A 17,431-nucleotide genomic window follows, 5' to 3' on the forward strand; every position below is an offset into this window, starting at 1 on the left:
AATCTTGTAGATGTATTTTGAATCATTCACTTCAGTAACTACTAAAAAAAAAAAACTTGACCTATAATTTTTTTTATCTTTAATACATCAAAATATTATTTTTATTATAAATATATTATGTGTCAGGCACTTTATAAATATATTTAATAATAATAATATGAAACCGTGCTTATATTATTCTAAAAAATTATAAATGATTGAGCTTCATATAAAATAAATAAAATCAACCAAAAACGTCAACACATTGATCCTCATCAGTCTTCCCTCTCGGCAACACAGCACCTCTCCGCCATGGCCTCCGCACCGGCGACGAATATCCCGCCGCCCGCATACACAGAAACAGTCGAAGAAATCACCAGAATCTACAAAACCCTCCCGCCGAGACCCTCCATCGAAGTGGTTGAGGCCGCCATCTCTGTAGTACAAACAGTGGAAACAGAGAAAGCTCTTCAATTAGAGGACATTTCCAAGAAATCTCCTCCGGAGAACGTCCCCCCTGAGCTCTTCTCCGTGCTGCAAGAAGTTCGGAAATCCATGGTTCTGTTTCGATGCCTGGAGCAGAAGAAGGAGGCGGCGCACTTGATCGAGCAAGACAAGATTTTTCAGGTGTTTGATGAGCTCATCCAGAAGGTTTCCGCGCTGGTTTCTGGGGATGACCATGTGGAGGAGTATGATTCGGGTTCTGTTGATGATGAATTCGAGGAAAGTGTTGTGATGACTGCGAAAACTGGGGATGAAGTTGACTCGAAGAGTGTCAATGATTTCAAAGGTTCTCTGCCAAGAATTTCCAAAACAGATGCAATTGTTCCATATTCAGGTTTGTATTGGATGATTCTTGTTTCCTTATTTATGTCTTTAGCAACTCTAGTGTATGATTTGCAATTTTAATAACAAAGAAAAATGAAAGATTTGAGAACTGTTTATATATAGATTGTTAGCTGTGAGGAACAGGTGGCAGGTCAAATTTTGTGTGCAATTGTATAGAAATGTAAATTTCTTGCCCCATAAAACATGGAGATTCTGGGTTCACCATTTTGAATATATGAAGGGTTCGAATCTTGGCTTAGGATCTTGTTAATCATAGCCTTTGGAGGATGAGTTTGTTTCGAGTATTTCTGAATTACTGGCTGAGTTACTGAAGCAGACAGATAGTCTGTAGTTCAACATTTATCATGACAATATCCCTTTTTCTGAAATCTGATGTCATGTAAAGGTCTTCTGTATTAAATCTTGATCGAAAAGTTTATATCCACGGTCGAGCACAGGGAAAAAGCAAACTTTGTTACAATCATTTGTTTCATTCTGGTTGGCTACATTAGTTTCTCACAAGGTATGGTCATAAAACGATTGTCGATGGCTTAAATGTGTTTCATCTACTCTTTCAGGGAAAGAAGAGGCAAAGGCCGAAAAATTGGATCTGCTGGACTTGGCTGCATTAATCGAGAATTTTGCGAGAAAGAAATCAACTATTTTAGATCTCCGGGGCAAATTGGTAGACAAGGTCGAATGGCTTCCTCTATCTCTTGGAAAATTATCAACACTTACAGAACTATATCTATCTGAAAACCATATCATGGCTCTTCCGACATCCATAGCTGATCTTAGCGCCTTGATGAAGCTTGATGTCCGTGGCAACCAACTTATAAACCTCCCCTCTTGTTTTGGTGAAATGTGTAATTTGACCGATGTGGATCTCTCCTCAAATATGTTAAAATCAATTCCCGAGTCTTTTGGGAACTTGACCAATCTAATCAATTTAGATTTAAGTTCAAACCGCTTCACGAATTTGCCAAATGTAGTTGGGAATCTAATTTCTTTAAAGAGATTGAATGTGGAGACTAATGCTCTTGAAGAACTTCCTTACACAATCGGGTTATGCGCTTCACTTGTAGAACTGAGATTGGATTTCAATAATCTCAAAGCTCTTCCAGAGGGGATCGGACAGCTCGAACGGTTAGAAATCCTGAGTTTTCACTACAACAGGGTCAAAAGATTACCATCAACCATTGGGAATCTTTCACATTTGAGGGAACTCGACGCCAGCTTCAATGAACTTGAGAGCATACCCGAAACACTTTGTTTTGGTGCAAGTTTAGAGAAGCTGAACGTGGGGAAAAATTTTGCTGACCTAAGAACATTGCCAGAATCACTTGGAAAGCTTGAGATGCTAGAAGAGCTTGACATAAGTGACAATCAAATCAAAATCCTGCCTGATTCCTTCAGATTTCTGTCAAAGTTAACAAAACTTCGAGCTGATCAAACTCCATTGGAAGTGCCACCGATGCGTATAACGAAAATGGGAGCGCAGGTATGTCCACTTATGTATAATTCGACCTGTAGGCTGATTTAGCAAAACCACTGACCTTTTATATCGTTAAATTTTTCAGGCTGCTGTACAATATATGGCTGATTTTGTTGCGGAGAGGGATGCAGTGTCTAAACAGCCGAAGAAAAAAAGAGGTTTCTGTTCTTATATATGCCCACTCCTCTGCTTTGGTGTTGGAAGTGATTAAATTTTCTTAAGATTAAGGATTCTATACATATTTGTCTCCCTGTTGATGATTCTGTAGCAGTATAATCATAATACAGATTTAAAGAATCATATCCCTTGTGTTCTTTTACTGGTGTGCTTGTACAGAAGAGAGAGCAGAATAAATAGTGGTTTGCATTCATTCCCCTTCATTTGCGTTTTGTGAACCAATATATTAATATTTCGTTCATTCGAAATTTTTATTAGCAAACTTTTCATATTTATCATTTATTTGTGATTATTGGTTGGATAAACGACGGGCACAAGTGTAAACAGCAACTCCCTCAATCCCAATTATTTCTCGATTGTTCTGAATATACGGTTCAATTTCTATATTTAGTAGTATTTTTTTAAAAAAATATATACCTGTTAACTGAGCATTAGAAATTTTTCAATTATTATTTGAATAAAATAAATTAAGACAAAATAGCAAGTTTGGTCGTAAAATTTGCTTTTCAAATCATTTTTTTTTTGAAATTTTAAAAACATAAAAAAAATACCTCTTGTTTATTATTTGAAAACTATACTTGGAAGAACAATTTTTTTAAAAAAAACATTTCCATAGATTTTTTATAAAAGTCTTGTCCAAACACATATTTTAAGTTTTTTCGAATATAATACACTGAAAACGTTTTTAAAATACTTATTCAAAATACAAACAGATCATTAATATTTTCTCATTTATTAGTTGCTTATATAATTATGAATCTCATTTTTTATGAATATGTTTACAACACAGAACACAGGAATAATAACTTGTGAAATCCCTTTCAAGGAATTTTGCATGAAAACACTCGCTATATAATAATATAACATAAAATTCAAATTCTGAGATGCTTCATTTCACTGTAAATAGTTCATATAAGTGATTTCAGTACACTTCCCTATAAATGCGTTAGTATAGCTCACCTACAACACAATCCTTCTCCAAAACCAATGCTTTTTCCACAAGAAAATCATCTCTTCTATAGGGACACCCTTAGTCTCAGGCAAGAAAAAGTACACAAAGATGGTCATAATTGTAATCCAGCCCGCGAAGAAGAGGAATATCCCGAACTTGAAGGCATACAGCAGGGAAAGGAAGGACTGGCCGATAATGAAGGTGAAGAAAAGGTTTACTGCTACCGTTATGCTTTGTCCCGCTGATCGTATCTCTAGTGGGAATATTTCGCTCGGCACAGTCCAGCCGAGGGGGCCCCATGACCATCCGAATGCTGTTACAAACAGGCAGATTACTACCACCACTAGTATTGAGTAGCTCTTGGAAAGTTCCTTGTCGCTGCCGAATTTGAGTCCGAGTATTACTGCAACTATCACCTGATTTTGCAATATAAGGCATGATAAGCAATCGTTTAAGTAAAATCTCAGAACACCAATGCTATCTTTGAGTGTATTGAAGTGTCGTATGATTTATATTGTTCAGCTTTAGACATAGCAGAGGAAGCTGGTAGTCGTCCTTCCGACTGAAAAATATTAAATTTTCATGCATAAATATTAGAAAATACAACCCAAACCCTCCCATAAATCTATAAGCCGAAGTTTGGTTTCCATTCCAAATTGAATATTTTTATATTCCGTCCTGCAAGTATGGTGAATCAAGACTAAATGATATTCAATGTCTTTTGTAATTGATTGATAGATCGATGGCATTGTCAACCAATATCAGTTTTTCTCATACCTGACATACAACCATCTGTATTCCTCCGCTTATCAGCAAAGCTCTACGGCCCCATTTATCAACCGTTGCAATGGAGATAAAAGTCGACGAAGCAAGAACAGCACCCGTCAAAGCTGAAGAGTAAAGTGATGCCTTCCCCCCAAATCCTATAGTCTGAAACAGGACTGGTGCATAGAAAAGAATGGAGTTTATGCCCGTGAGTATCTGAAAAGTTGGCATAAAAATCGCCATCACTAACTGTGGTCGGTTTCTCTTCTCAAGTATATTTCTAAATGGATGCTCGATGGAATTAGCAAGTTCACTCGCATCAATAATGTCTTCTAGCTCAGCATGCACATCACTCGTGCCTCTGATCTTTTCAAGAACTTTTTTTCCTTTCTCTCGGTGCCCTCTCTCAATTAGACTGTTTGGCGTTTCAGGTAGTAGGATTCCCCCAATTGTCATTAAGATAGCCGGTGCTGCAGCAAGCCCCAAGGAGAGCCTCCATCCCCAAGGACGAATCTTTTCCGTTCCAAAATTTATCATATTTGCAGTGAAAATTCCTAATGTTGTGGCCAACTGGAACATCATATTAAGGCCTCCTCGCAGATGGGTTGGTGCCATCTCTGACAAATATAGCGGCACTGCCTTCAAACAGCAAGGAGAATCAGTTAAGACAGTTGAAGTTATGTTAAAATTTTATTCTGCCAATTATGCAAGCAAGATCCACCATTCTTATGCTATCATATGCTAGGTTCGGACAGACGGTAAATAAAAAACCACTTCAACATGCAACTTATCTTTGAAAAAGCAAACTTCGCATTGATGTTTTTGACTTGTTTGAATTTTAGATACGAAACGCTTCACGAAAACTTTTGTAAACAATATTTGGTTCCTTAATTGCAAAGAGGTGTACTGTGTATAACATGCCAAAACACATCAAATTTACCTGGTTGCCAAACCCAATCCCAAACCCGAGCATGATTCGGCCTAAAATGAGCATCACAATATTTACTGCAGAAGCATCAAGTGCAGCTCCTATCATGAAACTTATACCACCGCATATTATACTTCCTCGACGGCCGAATCTCCTTGTGATCGGAGATGCGACCAACGACGACACCAAACCAGCAAGATAAAGCGAGGAAGTAAATGCTGCAAGCTTTTGGTTATTGTACTTGCAGTAATTGTTCTCATGAGCATGTTTCTTGTTTCTGTACACTTCGGGGAAGAATTTCTCAAGAAATCCATCCATGGATGTCACTCCTCCTGATTAAAACCACAGAAAGAATCACAAATTTGATCTTTTCTTCAAACTCCATCCATCTTATCATAATCCATATTTATCATTAATTTCGCCACTCAGATTCATTTTCTCCATTTCCCAGAACCAAATACAAAGACCCTCAAAAAAAATATCTCCTTTATATCTCAATTATCGCCACTCACACTTCTATCAAATCAAGCATCACCAATTTAATATTCACCAAATAAAACCCAGAAAATTTCCCTCTCAAAACAAAAGAAAAGGCCAAGAAATTTTCAAACTTTTGGGCATAAATTTGGGGCGAAAGAACATTTGCACCAACAGAAACCCAATCGAAGCTGACAGTACCTGAAATCCCAATATCATACCCGAAGAGTGATCCGCCAACGGCGGCAACAACACAAGCAACGATCACATAAGCAGTGACCCTTCCTTTGTATTCCTCGGCCCTCTCCTTGGGCACTCCGGCAGCCGCAATCGTCCCGCCCGGCATTGCTGCGGCAACAACCTTCGTTTCGAATCTCTAGCTGTTCTTCGCCTATCAAGAAAACAGGTGTGTCTATTTATTTATGCATCATGTTTAACTGATCCACAGCTAATAGTCAACATGAAGAAATATTAAAATAGATTGAAAAATCTGTCTTATTATCATCATTTGACTTGTAATTAAGTATAAACCCAGATTTGTTTCATTGCACATGCATTTGGAAACTCATACGCAACAACTTTTCTTGAAATAATATGTATATATATATTGCCAGCACCCATGACTGTAGACCCAGATGGATCCCATATCAAGAAATTTTTTTTTGCATATAAAATGGCCCAAAGGCCAAAACCAATCACCTACTACGAGCAACGGAGCAATTAATTATTTGAGTGTGTCTCGCGTGATTTGTGAAACGATTAATTGATCGAGTTTGTTTAAAAAATAATATTTTTTGAGTCGAGTGGAAAATTCGTTTCACAAAAAATACAAGTGTATTAAGATAAATGAATGAAATAATGAATAAATTTAGATACAAAAGTTGTAACTCGAAAAATATTCAAATAAGTCCATTTTTAAAGTGTTTTTAGATATTATATATAAAAAAACGTTTTCGTTATATTGATAAATGTTAAAAATTGATTTTGCTCTTAAAAATAGAAGCAAAAAGGCAGAAACATTAACTCAAAACAAAAAATTCTAGCTTTTAAAAAATTATTTTTTAAGTGCTTTCTAAAATAGCTTGTATAACCAAATTAAACAATACACATTTTAAGAAAAATATTGTTTTAAAAAAAAAAATTAGTCTCTTTGCGTTTTGAACCAAACGAGTTCAATATATGTACGTGAGATTAAATTTACAAAAGTTGAATTTTTTTCCCTAGAGTCTATGAGCTCGTTTGGATTTTGTAGATATTTTTTTAAAAAAATATTTTTTAAGCTATAATTTTTTGTTTTTTTAAAAAACTCTAATTTTGACTTAAAAAGTGCTTTTTAAGCACTTATTTGATCATCCAAACACCTTAGTAACGGAAAAAACAATTTTTTTTTAATTTAAAAAGTATTTTTCTGGCCTGACTTTTGATACTTGAATTAAGAATGGAAGTAAGAGAGAAATAGATAATTTAATTTTAAGTGATTTACTATTGTTTGTCAATTTGTTACTAAATAGGTGAGGGGTACCATAGCCCGGATATACAAATACAAAATTTTGTTAGTAGTTAGTACCATTCTTTTATTACGTACTAAAAACGGAAATCCAAAAAATTTGTTCTAATTGTTTTATTGTAATTTTGTTCCTCTAAATTGTTAAACTGTAGTTTTAATTAGTATTTGAGAGAGCTTATAAGATGCATTTCTCACATTTTCTTGTTGAAAAAAATGTTGAATGAATTGTTGGAATAAAATGACATGAAATGGACTTGAATTACTTGTCTAAAAGGCTTGTATACTTGTCCAAAAAGTTTGTCCCAATTGATGCAAAAATTTGAATTTGGTGAAATAAATTGAAGGGAAAGTTGTCTCACATTGAAACATGTTCAATGTATTGTTCACCTTATATAATCCAACTCTGGATTATAGGATTGGGCCCTTAGGGAACCAGATATTTTGTAAAGGGGCAAGACGCTAATCGATGCAACAAACACACACGCGCGGCCGATCGGCTCGGCGAGGTTTTATGATCAATTATTATTTTTGGATAAAATTTGGTTAAAGAAAAAACAAATAAATAAAATTTATTTTTTTAGTGCGCTCGATCGGTGAAAATTTACCGACCGAGCGCAGCCCTCACCTTGCGAGACAGTGTGCTTCAGAAAAGTCAAAAGTTGGGCGCTCGGTCAGCCAAATTATACCGACCGGGCGCACCCTTATTTTTCCGAGGCAGTGGGTGTGGCCAAAGTAGGGCGCTCGATCGGTTAAAAATTACCAACCGAGCGCGCCTTCTATAGTCCGAAAAGCTGCGTCTCTTTTTGGGCTTTTCTGTCATGGGTTGCATCCTTACGCCATAAAACGTGTTTTTTGGAGTCATAGTATATATATATAATTGTTATAACGCAGAGGACAATCAGAAAAATATCTGATAACGTATACAGATTTCTGCAAAATCTCTCCCTCACTTTCTCAAAAGAAAAGTTGAAACTTATTTTCGTTCGCTGAACTTCGTGGTATTTGTAGTGTTGCTATATCACGATCGTTAGTCGTTGTATCTTAGGGACGATTGCCGCCAACGTTGAGCACTGTTAACGGGCAATTTCGTCTTGCGGATAAAGAGATTCTCTCGCCTCGACTTTGTTCATCGTTTTACTGTTGTTGTTGCTGTTGACATTCAAGTTCTTCAGAATTCGAAATACATCCTAATAACATTTCTTTCACAAAATTTTGTGAAGAAAAAACTGATAAGTGTTTTCTAAATTTAGAAGTTCTCCAAAACACTACTTTAGTCTTGTTTCTTTGATTTTTGTTGTTATTCTAGTCTTGTTTTATAGTAACCCAGATTTTATTTTAAGATACTAATATATTAAACATGATTAAAGGTTATTAATTAACCAATTCCAGGGTTTAATCGAACTTCAGAATCAAGAATTGAACTTTCAATATTTTAGTCAGTTCGGACGATCCGAAGAGGACTTCGGACGGCCCAAACTCAACCATTGGGGGCTCCGAAGGTTAGCTTGTTGACTTCGGAGTTAAGGCACGTTCGGACGGTCCGAACTAAGGATCGGACGGCCCGAAGTTCTTTGTGCCAAGTAGGCAGGATTACTCAGCAATGGATTTTGACAAGTTTCGGAATTAGAGCACTTCGGATGGCCCGAAGCAAAGATCGGATGGTTCGAACTCAACGTGTTCTGCATGCAGGCGATGAGTTGGATCGGACGATCCGAACCCCAGTTCGGAGGGTCCGAACTCGTCCGAAAATTTTCCTATAAATAGGGCTCATTCGATTTCATTTTGAATTACGAATTTCCGAGTTTTCTTATTCAGTTATATAATGTGAGTTATACACTTGTGGGTCCTATCGGTAATAGTGAGATTCTGGAATAACAAAGAAGTTGTTATAGTCATCTAGAGTCAGTGACTTCAAAGGGTTATCTACGGACGAAAGTATGGTCTGAGAATCTATTTAAGTTTTGGAAGTACTTATTAGCTTAGTTAAGGCTTATAGAATTTGTGTAGTGATACGGTGAACTTTTGAATATAGGCTTGGAACCTAGGATCTACTATATTTGAACTAGCCTAGAGGTACGTACACATTGACTGAGATTACCAGCGAGTATACATGTTTATATGTTGCATTTATTTGGTATTATTATATGGCATGATATATGATTTACCGCTTTCTATACTCATATGTCATGTACATATACACGTTGAGCCTATACCTTGATATACCTGATTATAGAGCCGCTCAGCTCTATACTCGATAGTCTATCACTGAGAGTACCGCGACGGTGGGGACATGTATGTCTGACTACTTTGGTGTACTAGACGAGTGTGGTTGCACCCAGAGGTTGATCCGCTCGGTGGCAGCACTCATGTGGCGCCGGTACTGAGCATGACTTTTCAGATGACCCTTTACCAGTCATCATGTTACATGCATTATATACATATGTTTACTCATGTTTATGTATTGGGCGTTAGCGCTCACGTCCTAGTTGTTATCTTGGACATCCTATTTCATGGGGCAGGTCGCAGGATGGACGAAGCCGGTAGTTCGAGGTAGGACTAGAGAGCCGGAGCCTGTCAGGGGATTTTATACAGCAGGATTTGTTTGGCTGTATAATGTTTACTTTTAAGTTCTTCGATATGGTTGTATTACTACAATATTAGCCTGGACTTATTTTACTAAGCTAATATGTAAAATTAGATTATGTTTCCGCACATTTTTACTCTATTAAGAATTTTGCTGTATTAAGTTTAATGCATGCTTTTAGTTGCCAGTTAGTAGGCGATTCCATGCAGGGTCACTACATGTTTCGACATGATAACAATGTGATATCGATGTGGTGCTGATGTGTGCAGTGAGACGTTAGTACTCTCATGAAAACTGATTAAACAACAAAAAGTTGAAAAACACGATATTGAGATTTAAATTTTACAATATAGAAGATGTGACTAAAAAAAACCTATAAGATGTAAATTAAAAGTTTCCTATAATTTATCCGCATATATTTTTTGGAAATTTTTTTTTCCTGAACTTGTTTGATTGAAGGAAAAAATTTGTGCACCAAAAATCATATCAATTTTCATGGAATGATGAAATCCAAAAAAAAAAAAAATGGAATAATGAAATATATATATATATATATATATATCTATAAAGCGTGGATGAAATGTATTTTTTTCAACTGTGAATTGATAATTTTATAGGTAAATAAACAGACTAGGTACATAACGAATCTTTGATGGAGTGGGCTACTTCGTCGTTGAACAAACTTAGAATGGATGTTGACGCTGCTTATAATGAAGTTTCCAATAGCTACGCAATTGGAGGGGTACGTCGTGAGGAACTATGAGGGACAACCAATTTTGTTCTTTGGTCGAAAGATTGACAAGCCTCGGTCTTTCCTATGCTCCGAGCTTCTAGCAATTAAGGGAGGGTTAAAATTAGCTCAAACACGCAACCTACAGAGTCATCATATCACATCGGATTCTCTTCTCACGATGCAAGCAATCACTAAACAAGAAGAGAATCTCAGTAATGCAGGGTCCATTGCTATAAATATCGGACGCCTTCTGGATTTTCAAAATAACATTCTCGTTAGCCATGTGTGGCGCTCAGTGAATAGGGTGGCGCACGCTATTGTTGCTTTTGCTATGTGATGAACTTTTTTTTTTTTTTTTTTAAACCGAACTCCATTAATTAGAAATCAAATAATCCTTCAATACAATGTCTAAAGCCAAGAAAGAATATATACGACTACGTATTCTATGTGATCAACTTATTAGTTATTACCATTTGCTATCTCTTAATAATCTTAAAATATTTTATTTTCAAATTTTTTTAGTTAACCTACACGTTTTCTACGCTACTGTGAACATATATTTAATCATCGTCACTTAAATATGAAAAAAATTTAACTTTATGATAAAATCATTTGAAAAAAATAACATTTAGACATCATTTGGTTTATGAGATACGATAATGAATTATATATATTATAAGGTTGATAATTCAATATATATGAATAAAATAATGAAATATTCTTTCGTTCTATTGATATAAATAAGTGTGTGTTTTCACACATATTAAGAAAAATATTTGGGGAAGTAAATTTTTTAAAAGCAAAATTTTATTTTATCCTTACTTAATGAAAATTTTAATAGAATAAACTAATTTTTAAAGTTATTTAATGATATTAATTTAATAGGGATAAATAAATAAAAAAATATGATACTAACAATAAATATAAAAACTAAACTATATATTTGGAACAAATGAAAAAATAAAAATGTAATCTGAATGAGTGCGACTAAGAGAATATTATTCTAATCATTCGTAAAAATTGAGCAAAATTAAAACAATTAATACAATAAAAATGTGCACTTTATTGAGATGAGATGGTGTGCAAAGATGGTTTTTTTTTAAATAATAAATTTTAACCATAAAATGCCGTTCGTTTTAGCATCTTCCCAACAACGTGATTTAAAAAACGTGAAAAAATGATTGAAAATTGATTCCATCACAAAACAACATAAATTATTCTTAAAACATATTGAATTTCTAAAATATAAGCGTGAGATATAAAGAACGATCATGATAAACAAATATAATAAAAAAATCGTTCAATATTGTATGGTGTAATGCATGAAAGACTCGTATGAATTGTTCGAGTACATTTCAATATGAGAAAAATACATAAATATGATATAATTTCCAGTACTCCGATGACTGTAAAACCCTTTCCTCTTAAAGATAAAAATTAATCCACATTTTAATCTAATTTAAAATTTTCAACAATATTTTTTTTTCTTTTTTTGGTAACTATTCGATTATTTCGAGCATCTGGTTGAGTAGACTTTTAACCATGTTGGGCTCGAATTTCGATTATTATTATTTTTTTTTTTGAGAACAAGGAGATATTATTTATTCCTTCGTCTTGCTATTTTTATTTCGTTCCCACTCCGAGTTTCAGGTTCTTGAGGCTGCTAGTTTTCCAGTTTGGGTGCCTTTGATCCTCAATTTACTCGAAGATTTGGTAAGATCTCTTGAATTTTGACGCTTACTTTAATGTTCACCTTCTTTGAGAATTGTTTCAATCGCGCCTTCATTTGATTTTCTTGTTTTACGGTGTACACTGTTTTAAAGAGATTTATAGCAATCAACTCCTTGAAATCTTGTGATTTACATTCCAGATCTCGATAATACTGTTATCCTGCGGGGGAACTGGTTTTATTTGCATTTTCCTTGATTTCCCGATCTGGGTTATCCAGATCTGCCGATAAGACGGAAAAGATGGAATATGTTTCCAATTTCAAGATCTGGGTCTTGCTTGTTTTCATGGCGTGTGTTCACCTAGGGCATGGGTTTTATCTCCCTGGTAGTTATCCTCACAAATATGCAGTGGGTGATGAGTTGAACATGAAGGTCAATTCTTTGACTTCAATAGAGACTGAGATGCCCTTTAGCTATTACAGTTTACCGTTTTGTCAGCCAAAAGATATCAAGGACAGTGCGGAAAATCTCGGTGAGCTGCTTATGGGAGATAGGATTGAGAATTCTCCATATAAGTTTAAGATGTACACGAATCAGACAGAGATTTTCCTGTGCCACACTAAGCCTTTGTCATCTGAGGAAACAAAACTTCTGAAAGAGAGGATTGATGAGATGTATCAGGTCAATGTGATTCTTGATAACTTGCCTGCTATTCGGTATGTTCAGAAGGATGGAATTACATTGAGGTGGACTGGTTACCTAGTTGGTGCTAAGACGCAGGATGGCTACTTTTTGTTTAACCACTTGAAATTTACAGTCCTTGTACATAAATATGAGGAGCCCAATGTGGCTCATGTTATGGGTACTGGGGATGCAGCTGAGATGATCCCTACTGGTGGAAACTCGGTTTCCGAAGCACCTGGGTACATGGTTGTTGGTTTTGAAGTGGAGCCTTGTAGTTTCAGGCACAATGCTGATTCCCTGAAGAAGTTGAACCCGTATGACACATACCCGGCATCAATTAAATGTGACGGCAGCGCTCCTGCCATGCCTATTAAAGAGAATGAGCCACTGGTTTTTACATATGAGGTGTCATTTGTAGAGAGGGACATCAAGTGGCCATCAAGATGGGATGCATATTTGAAAATGGAGGGAGCAAAAGTTCATTGGTTTTCGATTCTGAACTCGCTCATGGTAGTCACTTTCTTGGCTGGAATTGTTCTTGTAATATTTTTGAGGACTGTTAGGCGAGATCTTACTCGGTATGAGGAGCTCGACAAGGAAGCTCAAGCCCAGATGAACGAGGAGTTGTCTGGATGGAAACTCATTGTGGGTGATGTTTTTCGTGTCCCTACTAATCCGTCCCTTTTGTGCGTGATGGTTGGAGATGGAGTTCAGATTATCGGAATGGCTGTTGTGACGATCTTGTTTGCTGCCCTTGGATTTATGTCCCCTGCATCACGTGGCACACTGATAACTGGTATGCTGTTTTTCTACATGATTCTTGGAATTGCGGCTGGATATGTCGCAGTTCGGATGTGGACAACAATCTTCAGTGGAAATAAAACGGGATGGATTTCAGTCTCATGGAAGGTTGCTTGTTTCTTCCCCGGTATATCCTTCCTCATTCTTACAACTTTGAATTTCCTGTTATGGGGTAGTCACAGCACCGGGGCAATTCCATTTTCATTGTTTGTCGTACTTATTTTGCTGTGGTTCTGTATCTCGGTACCACTTACCCTTGTTGGTGGTTACTATGGTGCAAAGGCACCTCATTTTGAATATCCTGTTCGAACTAACCAAATTCCCCGCGAGATCCCTCCTCAGAAGTACCCATCTTGGCTTTTGGTTCTTGGGGCTGGCACCCTTCCTTTTGGAACACTTTTCATCGAGCTTTTCTTTATCATGTCAAGCATCTGGATGGGTCGCGTTTACTATGTTTTCGGATTTCTCTTCATAGTTCTTATGCTTTTGGTGGTAGTGTGTGCTGAGGTATCCCTTGTTCTTACTTACATGCATCTTTGTGTGGAAGATTGGAAATGGTGGTGGAAATCTTTCTTTGCTTCCGGCTCTGTCGCGATATACATTTTCTTGTACTCTATCAACTACCTGATATTCGATCTTAAGAGTTTGAACGGTCCTGTCTCTGCTACCCTTTACCTGGGTTATTCACTCTTCATGGTCCTAGCCATTATGCTCGCAACTGGCACGGTTGGCCTTCTTTCATCATTCTGGTTTGTGCATTACCTGTTTTCTTCCGTGAAGCTGGATTGAGCTCATCTTGGGTTATACACCGTTGATCGAATCAGATGCAGGTGCTTTACAAAATTTTGTTCCTTTTTCTTGTATTTGGTGTATTTGCTAGCTAGCTCATTAAAATTTGCATCGATGGCAGGATTTTTATTCCATATAAAGGTAAAATGAGACCTCTTGTCCAATGTTTGTTTTATGGATTTGTATAATGTGTCTTTCAGTATCTTCCATCTTATATCTATCTACAGAGTAAGTCGTTGCCTTGATTTTGAGTCGAGATTTCAGCTTGAGCTGCTCAAGCCCCATTTTTCGAGTTTATGAATTGAGAATGTATGATACAAGCTCGAATATATACGTTTAGCAACTAGATTTTGAACTATATCTCCTTATTTCTTGTGCTACTTAATTTGTTATCCAGGAAACTTGAGTTTGAATCATATTTCTCTCTTTATTATTATTTTTTTAGTTGTATTTATTTATTGTCATGCATTGAATTCCTTCGTGTACCAATGAAGTCTTGTAGAGAGACTTAAATGACAGTGATGATACTTCATTTCAATAAATCGGGAAACCGGAAACTTTTTGATCTCGTTTGAAAAACTTTCCAACCTTTGAGATGGGTTTTAGCTCAGAAATTAAATTTAAATGGATCGATTGATATTAGGTTGAACTTGAACATGTCATTTTGAGTTTCATTTAGGTAGTGTTTGGGATAGCCTATAGGAAGTATTTCTCGGCTTTTTCGTTAACAAAAATCTTTTAAATTTTTGTTAACGAAAAAGCTGAAAAGTAATTTTCAGAAGCTTTCCCAAACACTACCTTAGTATCGGCGGAGTGAAATAGTGCTTTGATCTCAAGTACAAGGCTAAGTGTGAGCTCATTATACTACTTAGGATATCAAACAAGGGGGTGATTATTTTAGTTACTTTCGGACATTGAAATTGTGATCCATAGAGGAGAGTGACTTGTAAGTTCTAACCTCAATTATAAATGAAGAACAAAGAATTAATAAAAAAAACCACATCTTTTTTGGTATTTTATATTTAGGTTTTCTTGTACTTTTAAAATTTATTAGACGACTTATAATCATAAAATGCAAATTAAAAATGCAAATACCCTATTCCCATCTGGAACTCCCCCAACTAGACTCTATCCTTCTGGGTGAGCCTTCGAGTTTTGGATCGTCTTTTGCGGTGCCGTATAATGATTGAGTACTACGACGGATTTTTGAGCTTTTTGACATTAAAAAATGAGGTATATCGAAATTCATATCGGTACCGATACTGATATTGATACCGAAGTTTTGATATGAAAAAAATCTATATTGATATCGTATAGATAACAAAAAAAAATCGATATACCGAAAAATTATTTGTATATAAAAAAAATTTCAATACGATATTGTTATAATTCGATATTTTTGTAGGTACGCCGACCTTAGGATTATTTGAGGCTGGTTTATTTCGTTCTTGGACACAATGATTTGATTACAGATTTGATCTAGCCGGGAACTTAGAATCAAATGTACTCAAATCCAAATGCAACCTTAGATACAAGGTTCTCCAAAGTCCAAAATATACATGTTTGATTTACCAAAAATTCTCAAAATATATATATATATATATATATATTTTTAAAAGAAAAGAAATATTGCCGAAAGGGTTGGGCCCACAAATGGTAATGTGCTAAAGAGCCCCTCCATACGTGCCGGTTCATGCAACAATGCTGCCCACAAATGCCGCAAATGTCGCTCACGCAACACGTTAGCAATTCATTTTCTTCTTCAATTAACCTACGCCCATCCATTCCCAAACCAACAAAACAAAACAAATGCCAGAGAAATCCCCAACCAACACCAACAATTCATTTTCCCAATACACGCGGTGAAGCAAGCAAGCACTATCGCATGGCGACGGGGGCAGCCGGCGGAGACGGGCTTCTCCGGGGCATGTTCGAGGGTTGCATCTCCGGCGGAGACATGGGCATCAAGCGGCGGCCGTATCACAAGAACTGCGGCTGCGCTCTGCACGAATCGCGCGGGAGCTGCAAGCATTCGCCCCGGAACCGCGTCGTCTCGTATCCCATCAGGCGGTCGTGGAGCGAGGGCTGCCTGTCTCTGATGGCCGCCGCCGCCGCCCAATCCCCGCCGTGTTCCTCCCCCAGCCCGGCCGTGGGCGGGATCAAGAGAGTGCAGACGCAGTTGGTGCTGTGCAAAGAGGAAAACGATGATGGGGAGGCGAGTGTCTGAATTTGATCTGAGGTTCTCAATTTTTATTTTTTATTTTTATTTTTCTGCGTAGGATTGGGATTTGAATTCGTAAAATCAACTTGAGTTCTCTGACTCAATTTATGTTTGCATCATTATCAATTTGAGTTCTCTCAATTTTGGAAAACGAAACATGATTCTTATATAAATTCATTTCACTTGACCCAACGCCTCATAGGTATTAAATGTAAATCGAATCATACATAAAATTTTAAGTTCTTATAAAAATTCAAGCAACATCTCGAAATGACAATTATCAAATGTTTGCTATGCTTTATTAGGAAATTTATTCAGTCTAATCCATCTATCTCAAAAAGTGTACAGAAATATAAAATTAGTTTATATATATAAATCGTACTTCAGGACAAGTTAATTCGATATTTTAAATCTTATATTTATTTATCATTTCCTCCATATCGATTAATTACGAGTGAAATACATTTTCAAAATAATTGAAATAAATTAATTTTCGCTATATTGTTTTCAGTTCCATATATATATATACATGTGCATATATGCAATATACACAATTTTGCTATGATGAGCAACTATCGTGAGTACTTTCGTGAGCATCTACTCACATGATATTTACCTATTGGATGCATAAGATGTCACATTAGCGGTGCTCACGGTGGTTGCTCACCATATCAAAACTGATACATACATACATGCATGTAGATATGTATAGTAGAGTTTTGATATGGTGAGCACATATCATGTGTATTTATTTGTGCACCTGCTGATGTGACGTTAACCTATTGGATATAGAGGATGACACGTCAGCGGTGCACACAAAAGTGTGCATCATGGGTGCTCA

General features: G+C 36.3%; 3 protein-coding genes across 3 annotated transcripts; 2 read left to right on the forward strand and 1 right to left on the reverse strand.

Annotated features, from left to right (window-relative positions):
- The first annotated feature begins 236 nt into the window (after window positions 1–236).
- On the forward strand, window positions 237–2,754 carry LOC140891852 (uncharacterized). Its single transcript, XM_073300515.1, has 3 exons — window positions 237–817; window positions 1,386–2,308; window positions 2,388–2,754. Exons 1-3 carry the CDS (start codon window positions 292–294, stop codon window positions 2,511–2,513), a joined length of 1,575 nt encoding a protein of 524 aa, XP_073156616.1. The 5' UTR covers window positions 237–291; the 3' UTR covers window positions 2,514–2,754.
- Window positions 2,755–3,319: 565 nt separating this feature from the next.
- Window positions 3,320–6,253, reverse strand: LOC140887398 (sugar carrier protein A). The gene is made up of 4 exons (XM_073294627.1): window positions 5,803–6,253; window positions 5,137–5,456; window positions 4,209–4,835; window positions 3,320–3,847 (listed from the first exon to the last, which is right to left on the reverse strand). The coding sequence occupies exons 1-4, from the start codon at window positions 5,945–5,947 to the stop codon at window positions 3,440–3,442; spliced, it is 1,500 nt and encodes a 499-aa protein (XP_073150728.1). The 5' UTR covers window positions 5,948–6,253; the 3' UTR covers window positions 3,320–3,439.
- Window positions 6,254–11,996: 5,743 nt separating this feature from the next.
- Window positions 11,997–14,727, forward strand: LOC140887245 (transmembrane 9 superfamily member 11-like). The gene is made up of 2 exons (XM_073294365.1): window positions 11,997–12,138; window positions 12,296–14,727. The coding sequence occupies exon 2, from the start codon at window positions 12,396–12,398 to the stop codon at window positions 14,367–14,369; it is 1,974 nt and encodes a 657-aa protein (XP_073150466.1). The 5' UTR covers window positions 11,997–12,138; window positions 12,296–12,395; the 3' UTR covers window positions 14,370–14,727.
- Window positions 14,728–17,431: the final 2,704 nt, after the last annotated feature.

Source organism: Henckelia pumila, chromosome 3 (assembly GCF_033568475.1).
Source record: "Henckelia pumila isolate YLH828 chromosome 3, ASM3356847v2, whole genome shotgun sequence".
Taxonomy (NCBI): Eukaryota; Viridiplantae; Streptophyta; class Magnoliopsida; order Lamiales; family Gesneriaceae; genus Henckelia; species Henckelia pumila.